The sequence below is a fragment of the Aplidium turbinatum genome, chromosome 7, assembly GCF_918807975.1.
Source record: "Aplidium turbinatum chromosome 7, kaAplTurb1.1, whole genome shotgun sequence".
NCBI lineage: Eukaryota > Metazoa > Chordata > Ascidiacea > Aplousobranchia > Polyclinidae > Aplidium > Aplidium turbinatum.
In genome coordinates this window covers 11524359-11536423 of record NC_137478.1, presented here as the reverse complement: position 1 = coordinate 11536423, position 12065 = coordinate 11524359, and the positions used below count along the sequence as shown (strand labels likewise).

General features: G+C 36.6%; 1 protein-coding gene across 1 annotated transcript in view; it reads right to left on the bottom strand.

Annotated features, from left to right (window-relative positions):
- The window catches only part of LOC145774326 (tetraspanin-15-like), a 43056-nt gene that overhangs the window by 17958 nt on the left and 13033 nt on the right, over window positions 1–12065 (bottom strand). Inside the window, exon 2 of the mRNA XM_082585548.1 lies at window positions 6715–6900. Coding sequence (XP_082441674.1) covers window positions 6715–6900 — 186 coding nt within the window. The remainder of the gene's footprint in view (window positions 1–6714; window positions 6901–12065) is intronic.

Below are 12065 nucleotides of genomic sequence, written 5' to 3'. Positions count from 1 at the left end.
GAATTCAAATTTTTAACAATCATCATCATCATATTTAGTAGCTACACGGCGTCAAGCGCACGTTGTTGGTCTGATGAAAGCCTTTCAGAGCAACTTTGCTGAAATTTTAAAAAGCCTAAACCGTAGCTATGATTCTCAAATGGCGAAGATTTATCAAGATAAAGGGATTAAGTATGACGATCGACGTTAAAACTGGTGTGTCCGCCGTGAGACTTAATTTGTCCGCCGAGATAGCTGCTCAGACCGGACACGTTTGTCCGCCGTCAACAAAAACGAATTTCGAGGCCTGTACAGTATGCAAAAACAACGTTTCTATAAAACAATTTGAGATCATGTCCAGAGGCAGGTCTGAGTATAACTAAAATCTTAGAAGTCTTGTACATAAAACGTAACAATCCACCTTTGAACAGACAATTGTATGCTTACGGCTCATCTTGCTCTCTGTATTTTAAATTTAGTTTTTTCGCACCTTGCCTTTCTACCACATCATGTGATCTGTTCAACACCTTTTTATGCAGTTACCTTTGATTCTCGCAGATTCTATATCGTTGAGTTTGAGCTAGTCAGAAGTACTGTGCAGTTTTTGTTTTTTCCTGTTTATAGTTATAATAACCATTGTATTTTATTCAGAGGTAAAAAATTGTATATATGTTATTCCTGAAGAGGACACCATGTGATGTCGAAAACGTTTGACATTTAATTGCTGCGTAGTTTTGTGTTTTTTGTAAATATAATAATCTTTAATATGTTAAACTTGATAACGTTGCTCGGCTTCGTATGCCTATGGTTCAATTATGGGATGTAAACTCTACTTTTCAGGTTAACCTACAAGGGTCAATTCTTAATTCAACGCTTCTTTCATGCTTCGCTAAAGACTAGCTTTCAACAAAATAAACTTAAATTAGCCTACTTTGAAACCAACTTCAGCACTCCTTTATAAGCTGTAAAAAATACAGTATATATATATTTTGCAAATTAGAAAATTAGGCAACCCTTCTAGCAGTGGCGTATCCTGGTGGGTTAAGCAAGGGAAGCAATAAAACTTTGGGGGAGGTAAAAGCGTGCCGAAGGCACGCATATTCTAAGGGGGTCCGGGGGCATGCCCCCCAGAAAATTTTTGCAAAATTACACTCAAATAATGGATTATAATGCTTTCTGGAAACACTTTTAGGATAATGTTTGTATGAAATTTATTAAACAGCTTATACAAACGGGCAAAAACTGCGGCTCAAATTACAGAACACCAAAAACAATAAACGGCAATAAGTCAGTGTTTGATATAATCAACTTAAACAGCGTAATTGTTTGTAGAGATAGGCTAAGTTGCTTTTCATGTAGGGAACTGGTTTGTCGTCGTTTTCAAATAATGTAATTTTAGTTTATCACTGAAGGCTTTGACGTTGGAAAGTGTGCATATTTCGTGTGAGATTTCATTCCATACTTTTGGACCTTGCACTTTGAGACTAGAGCTTGACTTCTTCGTTTCAATTCTTGGCAAAAAATAGTTATTCCGTTGAGAAGATCTTGTGTTATGGTAGTGTATTTCTCTTTGAGTTTGGACGTATCGAGTAAAGATTGTTGACAGATGTTTACTTTTGTACTTAAACATAATTTTTGCAAATTCATATTTGTAGATGAGGTTTACAGGTAGTACGCAACACTGGATAACAGTGTAAATCTAACATTAAGCTCAAACTTTCCCTTACGCGGCAGATATAACCCCAAAGCCTTAGATTTTCTAATTACGCATTAGAAATAATACTACACTAGGAATAATACCCAACAGGAAGCAAATCTGAGGTTGCTTCCATCGATTAGTTAAAAGAAAGGTAAGTCGAGTAAACTTTGCTCTGCTTTTTTCCTTTGTTTCTCACCTTGTTTCTTTGTATAGCAAAAACGAGAGCAAGGGAAGCGATACGAATCTCTGCTTTCGTAAGCTTCCAACTTTTTTAAGATTAAAACCTAGCTGAAATCATACGGGGACATGAGTTAGAAACCGTTATAATTCGTATTCAGGTAAAGAAATTACGAAATTGTTTTGCCGAAAAATATTATCTTTTCTTTTTTCAATTTTGACAGGGGAAGCAATGCTTCCTTTGCTTCCATTGAGGATACGCCCCTGCCTTCTAATGTGGCAGACAAACCAAAAGAAAAAGTAGTTTCTACATCTCTTTGTTCTAAAATCCTTATTTTTAGTATATAAATGTTCCAATTTTCCGGAAAACCTTTTCTTGTAGCTACATAACGAAATTGACAGTGTGTTTGTTGTGAGTTCATAATCCCAATAAGTCTACATCTGTTCTAGCAATCTAGTTCAATAAATATAGTAATTAAAACTTCGCAACTAAATCGTATCTGAAATTGGATATCTCTAAATCGGTGACACCACATTGTCGCAGAGTCCTGCAAGTGTGATTTTTTTTCGCTGAGACTTTTCGGACATTTGTCCGAATTGACTTAAAAAATTTCGGTCCTTTTTTCTGATGAAAATATGTCCTTTCAAGTAGCTGATACAAACCAAAATTTGCACTTCCTGACTAGCTACAACATTAAGTTTCGCTGAGAAACGTTTTTTTCGCACATTTTGACCGAATTGACTATATATTTTTTCGGACATTTTGACCAAATTGACTATATATTTTTTTCGGATATTTTGCTAAAAAATCGGTCAATGACCGATAAATGACCGCAAAAAAACCCAGTTCCGAAAGGTTAGCCTAACAATGGCCCATAATAAATACAAGAACAAAAGGGGTTGATAATGACAAGCCTAAAAGTAAATAAACTCCATCAATTTTATTTTTTCACATTTTATATTATAATATGTAACCATTGCTGTATGTCTTGCAGAGCATTCAGTCAGTCTATTATGGAATCGCATAATGCAGGGGTGTGCAACGTGCGGCCCGCGGGCCAAATACGGCCCGCAAAGAAAAATTGTGCGGCCCTCAAAGATGTGCCAATTTTGAATTGTAGCCTATGCAGCCCGCGAAACGTGTTTATAATTTAGTTTAGTCTGGCACGTGTGAACAATTCATTGTGGAGTGGATTATTGTAGATTTCGCATCTTCTGTTAACCATTTTAGAAGTCTCCCACCGGCCACTGCTAATCCATTGTATTTAAATATTTGGAACGTAAAAATGTATGGTCACATAAAAGGCATTATGAACAAATTACGACTTTGGAAAGCTCACGTAGCCTACAGACAGGAAATCTTTTCCACTTTCCAACTTTGAGAGACTATGGAATGCATCCTAAGAAGGAAACTGAATTTGCAGATCAACTTGAAAAATTGTTGTATGAATTTTTGGCTCCTTTCAAGGACTTCAAATCTCATGAACATTTGTTGGTATATTCGCTTCGCCATTCAACACAGACATTGACAAAGCACCAGCAGATATAACTTGAATTGATTGATCTTCAAGAGAAAACGGATTTGAAAGTAAAGTATTTAGAAATGAATCTTGGCGATTTTTACCGAAAACATTTCAACTAAGATGACTTTCCAGGCCTCGAAACAACTTTTTTTTTCCGGCGGCTAAACGTGTCCGACTGAAGCAAGCTGTTCGGCGGCCAATCACAAGCACATGGCGGCCATCGCAACTACGACACGCATCAACATACAGTCTTCGAAATTTGCACATTTTTACTTCGGCAGAAACGTTACCGAGGCCAAACGACAAAAGTTGTAATTGCCTCAGCAATTGCTGTGAACGTTTATAACGAAACAATTCTACCAAAACATGTAAAACGAGAAGCGAAAAATATAGTAGAGTAGTCTATCACGACCGCACTGTTTGATTTATTGTGATGTAATACAGACGAAATCGGTTAATAGTATACTGCTTAAACGTATCAATCGTTTATTTGAATCAAAACCTGAAATCCCAAACCAAATGCAATCTGATGTTAAGTAAAAACATCGGTTAAGCGCATACCGCTTAAAAGAATAAGTCGGATAAAAGCATCAGGATTTGCTTCTAGTTTGCATACTTCATTCATTTAATCGTATAATTATACCCGTTAGCGAAAAAAGAATGTCTCTTTTTTGCTTCGCATTATTGTCTGCAATGTTCAAAGGCGAAATGAAGCAAAGGTGAGACAGACGCATGCGCTCAAAACAAAGACAAGTGTCTGTAATCCCAGGCCATAATCTTATGTGCTAGACATCGCACTACAAAGAACCAATTTTCGCACAGCTGGGCTTCATTAAAACAGAAGAGCACACAAAAGGAATAATCACACTAAAGAAGTTTAAATGCTTTTGATGTCATCCGTCGGCAACTGGCCTTCCAAGGAATGGACATGGACAAATTATTTCGGCTTAAGAGGGAAGTGTTGGAAAGCATGTCCAAAAGTTTTTACCAGAAAACTTTGGAGAATTTTTTTTAAATTGCTGAAAAAAAGTAGCCTAACTAGCCTACTGTTGTGAAATGCAGTGCATAATTTCATTTGTGCAGTTTCGTTCAGTTGAAGAACATTGCAAATTAATTATTTTACCAGACAGCGCAAAAGACTTGAAAAAAAAACTTTGCGATTTCAAAACAATGAGTGTGAGCCGTGTTTTTCTGCCATACCACTATTTTCGTAGGCCACGTTCCATACTCAAAACTATACAGCTAGTGCAAGCTAAAAATAGCATGCTTGAATCAAAAACGTCAACGCCAAAGTTCGCGTTGTGACGTCACAGAGATCGGTGAGATTAAAAGAAGTCCGATTGCTGCAGTTTGCAGAAAAATGCTTTGATCATACCTGCTCAGCCAAGTCAGCAAAGCTGGTCTTTTTTACATTGTTTCAACGTCTGCAGATGATAAATCAATGTAAAAAGAACCAGTTTTGCTGGCTAGAACATACAGCACAGTGTTATGTAACACAGAACTAGTAAACTCTTTAAAGTTTAACCAGAGTTGTAAGCCGTTGTAGGAAGCATCAGTTGTAATGTGCGTTGCAGCCTAGTCAGCACAGACCTCTTCCTAACAATTACCCCCATTCACAATAAACATTTCTTTTTAGTAAATTGGTTAAACGAATCAATCGTATAATCGTATCAAAACGTCTGGCAAATAGGTGATTCGATTAACCAATTTCGTCTGTAATACCAAAAGTAGCGATAAAGCGAGCAATAAGTTACGCACGTCGCACGCTATTACAGTAATTCACGTTAAATGACTCATGGGGAGGAAAAGCAAGTTAATTTTGGGTTGATTCAATGTTCGAGTCAGCACAAATCGATTTAATTTTCCCGGCCGGTTATATTGCGTAACAACAATGCCCAATAAGAAATTTACGTTTGTTTTACATCAATTCGACATCTAGCAACGTTGAAGTATCATAAAATGACGTTAATTGCTCAACCAGGTATATACCGGTAACAAATTAATAGCTCCCTGCGAGAAGATTGCCTCGATTTACGTATATACAGTTATACACTAACATAATTTTACTGCGAACAGCACAAAGTCTGTTTGATATAGAACTAGCTGTCAGAATCGGAATCATCAAATGCTATATCGGAGCACGAGGTTGTCGCATCATCACTGGAATCAGACACATCAAGAGCCTCATCGCTTCGCTGTAAATCTACAACGTCTTCGCCGTTCGCAATAAAGCGTCCACGTTTTGCGGCTTTCGGGCTTTGATACCAATCCACATGCCTCTTTCTTTTTCGTAGAGCTCCATCAGGGTGTTGGCTAAGGAACAAATCTATGGCTGTCCCCTAACGACTGGGAGGAATGTCTAACCCTAACCTTACAAGCGCTCGTATGGCCTCGGCACTTTTATTGCCGACGTGAATGTGCCATTCATGCATCTGTGTTGGAAATTGCCGACGCTAATTTCGCATCAATAAAATGTATTGTGTTGTGATGTCACTTGCATCCTGCTTATCGTCAGACATCAGCTGCTTGGTCAATCAATAATGTTAACAATTCAAGCATAGACAGGGTGTATTGTGATTTATCGGGTACTTTGACTGCTTTCTAATCCTGTGTGATTATAAGTGACAAAGTACTTTATTCACAAGGCCGTTTGTGCAAAATTTTCTTGGAACTTCATGGCGGACAGATACGGCCGACGGAAGGGCAAGACCCGGCGGACAAAATGTCGGTTTTTGTAGGTTAATCGTGGCCATGGCCGCGATGGCCGCCTTCAGTTTCGAGGCATGCTTTCCACATTTCAAAAAATCTATGGCTTCAAAAATGGCTCTTTTTGGCTCAACGTAAGCTATTTGTGCAAACAATTTTTTTCTAAAGTGGGCGTCATTAAATCTCCCTGTCAATCGGTTCTGACAGACGAACACGTGGAAATTAGACTTTGATTGCGAGCACTTTCATCAAGGTAAATTTGGAAAAAGCCGTCAGGAAAAGAAGCCAGCGCAGTGTGACAATAAATTTGAATAGCATTTTTCTTCAGAAATTAATGCGTCTTAACTTATTATTTCTGCAAAGAGATAACCCCTAATAATGCCATAAGAATAACATGAATAACAAAAAAAAACTGCTTTTTTGTGCTTGCAACTACTAAAAATCATATGTTAAATAAACGTGCGGCCCGCGGCTTCACCCAGTTATTTATATCTGGCCCTCCTGTAATAAAGGTTGCACACCCCTGGCGTAATGTAACTGCAGTCAAATGATAGTAAAGTTACACTATACCACGGCAAATTACAAAATCATTACAATGATTTCCCATGTGACGTACTTTGACAAACCTACCATTTGTAAAAGACAAAGATTATCCCGTAATGCAGCAACACATCCCATCAAGGAAAATAGCAATATGACCAAGCCCACACAAAACAGGAAGACTGAAGGAGTAACGAACACATGATCAATCTCCGTCATTTCTGATCGCATCACTTCGGAGTATATACCAAGGCCAATTAATCCCAATCCAATCAACTGCAAAGCATATATTATTTATGAAAAACAACAGAATTTTATAACAACATAGAAGAAATTTATTAGTTTGACTAGTGTTCCATGGAACACCGGTTGAAAAGTAAAATCACAAGAGCTTGGTATTTGTTTTTATGCAACTCCAGTCCGATTGTCAACTTTGTGCTCATGCAAACAAGCTCAGGTATTGCACTATGAAAAACATAAAGTGAATAAATCGTTGCTGTGTTGTTTTTTTATAGCATCATTATAAAAATTTCGTTTGATGTTCCGCAAGATTATCTATATGGATAAATGTTCCGTGGCTTGAAAATCACTGGTCTACAGACTACATGATGCACGAAAAGGCATTGATTCGACGGGTCTGCTACTATTCGGTGAGTTCCTAACCTGTAACCCCTAACCCTAAAACGGCAATGATAATTAGGCTACGGTACCCAATAATTTAAAAAAAAATTGAAAAAATCCCCCGTTAAGGGATCGGACTCACTGAATCGGCCTCACCGAAACGGGCCATTTCGGATTCGACACCACCCTAGAGTGTATCTCGGTAAGATACTTAATGACATGCCAAATGATTTGGGGACTATGTCCCATGGCTGCTTCGCCTGTTATGTTGTATCTGTAATGACAGTATACCGTACTGTATTATGTTGTCACAATGGGTGTAAAACACATGATTATTATTAATGAAGCAATTCATTGTGCAAAGTTTCTACATCGACCACAAAGAACAGATCAGATAAACTTAGATTGAGTAAACAATATTTTGGTTCCCATGGAAGGTTCATCATTCTGAATACACAATAATTGCGCAGTGCAGAGTTGGATCAATTACACAGTTTTTAATTCAATTACATTACAGTCATTACAATTACACCACTAAAAATTTTAATGCCATTGTTTAGAAATTTGAAAATTACAATTACTGCCAATTATACTCACATTTCAATTACAAAAATTATATGTTTCAAGGTTAATGTTCATTGATGATTTTTGACAGTTTAATTGTATTAGATAAGTAAAGTTGCATTTGATAAAGATTAGGTTGCAATGTAAGCCTAGAAGTCCCTTTTGAAGGGAGCAAGTCTTTTAGGCGCAGACAGTTAGGCGTCGGTCAAATAGGCGCGCACAGTCGCACACTGTGGCGTCTGGATATTTAGGTGCTGAACACTGTGGCGCCCGTTCATTTAGGTGCTATTCCTAGTAAAGTCTGCAGTTTGTATCAGCTTGGGAGGTAGGGCAATACTTTTCACACAAAATGTTGTATTGAACAGAAAAATATGTCATGGCTTTCGTGAGTGAAGCTGCTTAAACCGGCAATGCCTTTTATTTTAATGCGTGTGTTCAGCATTTATTTGTTGTTAGTCCAGGTTTGCGTCAGCAAAAGCTTTATCAATAAATTATTCAAGTTTCCAAACATGGCTGGGTCATTCCATGCCAAATGAGCAAATTTTTTGGAAAAACTACACCACATGTCATAGATTTTATTGAAATTTGGCATACTTGTAGATGTCAAAGAAATATTAAGAATGCAAAAAAACTTTTGAAAAATTTTAAACATTGGTGGAGTTATAGTCATTAGAAAAATCACCATTTTTGCCTGTTTCGCTTCAGTGATTTTGTCCAATTTCTTGTCATATTTCTAATTCCTCAATCTACGGTCAAATAATATGGCTGAAAATTGCTAGACAGACATTTTAAGACCCAAGGAATCCAAAAATATAGATTAAAAAGTCGTCAGAGAAATGCTTGATATGATTATAGAAGTTTCAATGATACATGCATTTTTCGGAGGCCAAACTTTGGGGGCTTACAAAAAAAATGGGTATAAAAATTAAGAACTGAAATTCACATGTTTTATACTTATACCAATACTCTTTCATGTTAAATAAAAAATATGAATTAATTTTGATAACTACTGATAAAAGCTAAATTTTCTGACTTGCAAATTTTGTACTTTTTTACACTCATTGTTCAAGATTTTTGTCTATGACATCACAATTTACATTATTGCTTGTTCATGACATCACAATTTACATATTGTTTGTCATGACAATTGTTATTTAGCTCATGAATGAATTGAATGCTGGTATATAATGCACTTAGGTTTAGTGTTGTAGGCCATGCACCATAGTAATATAAGTGGTAACTTGTAGTGTTAATTACCATACTCTTTTATCTGTGATTTCGATTTTAGGTTGTCCTGTTAGTAATGTATTATTCCTAACATGCAGGGCAAATGGAGTAAGATGGTGTGGACATGTGATAAGGAGGGAGGAAGGAAGTTTTCTTAGAAAGGCACTAGATCTAAAGGTGGATGGAAAGAGGAAACGCGGTCGTCCAAGAAGAACGTGGAAACAACAAGTGAAGGATGAATTTAAAAAAGTCGGACTGAAGGAGGAAGATGCAAGGGACAGGGTGAAATGGAGAAGAGGGATAAAACAATTGCTGCGCGGAAACAATCGGCCACCCCCACTAGTGGGGAACAAACCGACGATGGATTATGATGATGATGATGATGCTAGACAGATCTTGCAACCAGGAAATATACTTTTCCCACTGTTCAAGTGTTCAAAGCCCATCTATCTGCTTGAAGCAGAGAAATGTCCATGTTCATAATAAACATGTTCATCTGTTTCTGCAAGTCCACCAATGTCCTCAAACCCACTGCTTCTAGCAAAGTGGATTTTATGGCACAATTTCTCCATTTTTTTGCAATGTCGCATTGCTGTGATGAATAATTATGTTATTGTAAAAGTAAAACTAATGTAGTACTAAGGACAACCTAAAATTGAACACTAAATCTAAATGCATTACCAGTATTCAATTCATTCATGAGCTACATAACAATTGTCATGACAAACAATATGTAAATTGTGATGTCATGAACAAGCAATAATGTAAATTGTGATGTCATAGACAAAAATCTTGAACAATGAGCGTAAAAAAGTACAAAATTTGCAAGTCAGAAAATTTAGCTTTTATCATAGTAATTATCAAAATTAATTCATATTTTTTATTTGACATGAAACAGTATTGATATAAGTATAAAATATGTGAATTTCAGTTCTTAATTTTTATGCAAAAATAATGAAAAAGGCAATATAACGCAAGAGAACAGCTGCACGCCCAGCAAGCTGATGCAAGAGAGAGGCCCAATTACGGATCCATAGGATGCACTGCCAAATAATTATAAATTCAAGACAAATGTACGACTAGTCCAATTGATGTCAAGTTATCTTGTTGTGTATCGCGATTTCGAATAATAAATTCTCTTCAGCACAACTTTATAACAGGCATAGTAAAATCTTCAGTAGGTCAGTTTAAGAATGCAGCAGTAAAGTTTAGAAAGAAATCAACAATAGTGTTTTTCGGTTGCTAAGAAACAAATAAATTTAGTCTGCTAGCAGTAGTGACAATATTATTTAAATTATGAAGGGAATTAAGTCATACATTAGTAAAACGGAGTGACAACGCCAGGGAGGGATTCTGGGGAGGCAAGCCATCCTCGCACAAAAGTGACACAAAATTTTTGACAAAGTGACACTTAATTTTTATACCCATTTTTTTGTAGGCCCCTAAAGTTTGGCCTCCGAAAAATGCATGTAGCAAATTGAAACCATTATAATCATATCAAGAAGTTTTCTGTCAACTTTTTAATTTACATTTTTAGATTCCTTGGGTCTTAAAATGTCTGTCTAGCAATTTTCAGCCATTTTGTTTGATCACAGGTTAAGAAATTAGAAATATGACAAGAAATTGGACAAAATCACTGAAGTGGAACAGGCAAAAATGGTGATTTTTCTAATGACCATAACTCCACCAATGTTTAAAAGTTTCCAAAATTGTTTTTTGCATTCTTAATATTTCTTTGACATCTACAAGTATGCCAAATTTCAATAAAATCTATGACATGTTGGTGTAACCCATTTGCTCATTTGGAATGGAATGACCCGGTTTTCACTTTTAGTGAGTCAAATAATAACTACACTAAACATCAGTAAAAAGTATACCATACGATAGCCTATATTCAAGCGGGTGGTAGGCTTGAGTGAAGAGTAACTTAGTTTTCCATCAAAACCCCGACTAGGTTCAATAACGAGCAAAGTTGCAGCATTATGCTTGCAACTTGTAGTCAGGGTTCATAATTATGTCCTATAGAAATGTACGGTATTCATGTAGTAGAGCGTTGTCTCATACGTACTCACCACACGACCAATCCATCCCGAGTAGAAGTAATTGCGAAAGATAACAGATTAAGTAAGGTTCTATCTGGCTGCAGCCTATGTTTAGGATGCATAACAAATGTCCTGTGGAGATGTGCTAATATCAAGAGTACAGGTGTCCCACTCCACAAATCTTAATTTTTGTTATGATTTTATGACAAAAATTGACTTTTTTTATGATCTTTTTGCTTATTTTATGCTATTTTTATGCTTTTGTATCGGCCACATTATATTGCTTAACTGAAGTTACATTCGCCAAAAAAGTTTGGAAGCAATCCACACTACTGACGAGATACCAGCAACTTAAGGGAGGGATTTCAAGCAATTTTGATTATTAACTAATTCGAGGGCTAAATGACAGAACGAGCTAAGTCCATTTTTGCATTTTTTGTGGTTAGATACTGGAAAGTGTTTCTCAAGCCCCGTATTTTTACTGACAGAAAGAGCTAAGTTCTAGCCTGAACAGGTTTCTCAGAACTGACTGCTCATTTTAAACTAAGTCCAGAGGGCTATACGACACAATGAGCTATTGCTACATAGCTCACTGTGCCGCTTCTGCATCTATACCACCTCTATTGACAAAATGAGCTAATGTGACATAGCTCATTTTGTCATCATTGCCGACTTGCCGTCACAGGTCCAAAATATAGTCACACAGTAAAAAAGAGTGGTTTGACTTCAAATTTAAAATTAAAATTTTAAAATGCCATTTTCTCAAAACTACTTTTGGGTGACTTGGCTCGTTCTGTCATTTAACCCTCGAATATACCACAAGCAAACGAAACCAAGCAACAACACGGCGTTTATCATGACACAGGAAAAATAACTAAAAATTGCAAACGTTTTCAGCTAAACATCTAGCCCTTGTCAAGCATTTTGAGAAATGATTTGTACTACAATGAAGTAAGAACTGCTAGAGAATTGATTACGCAACAAAAC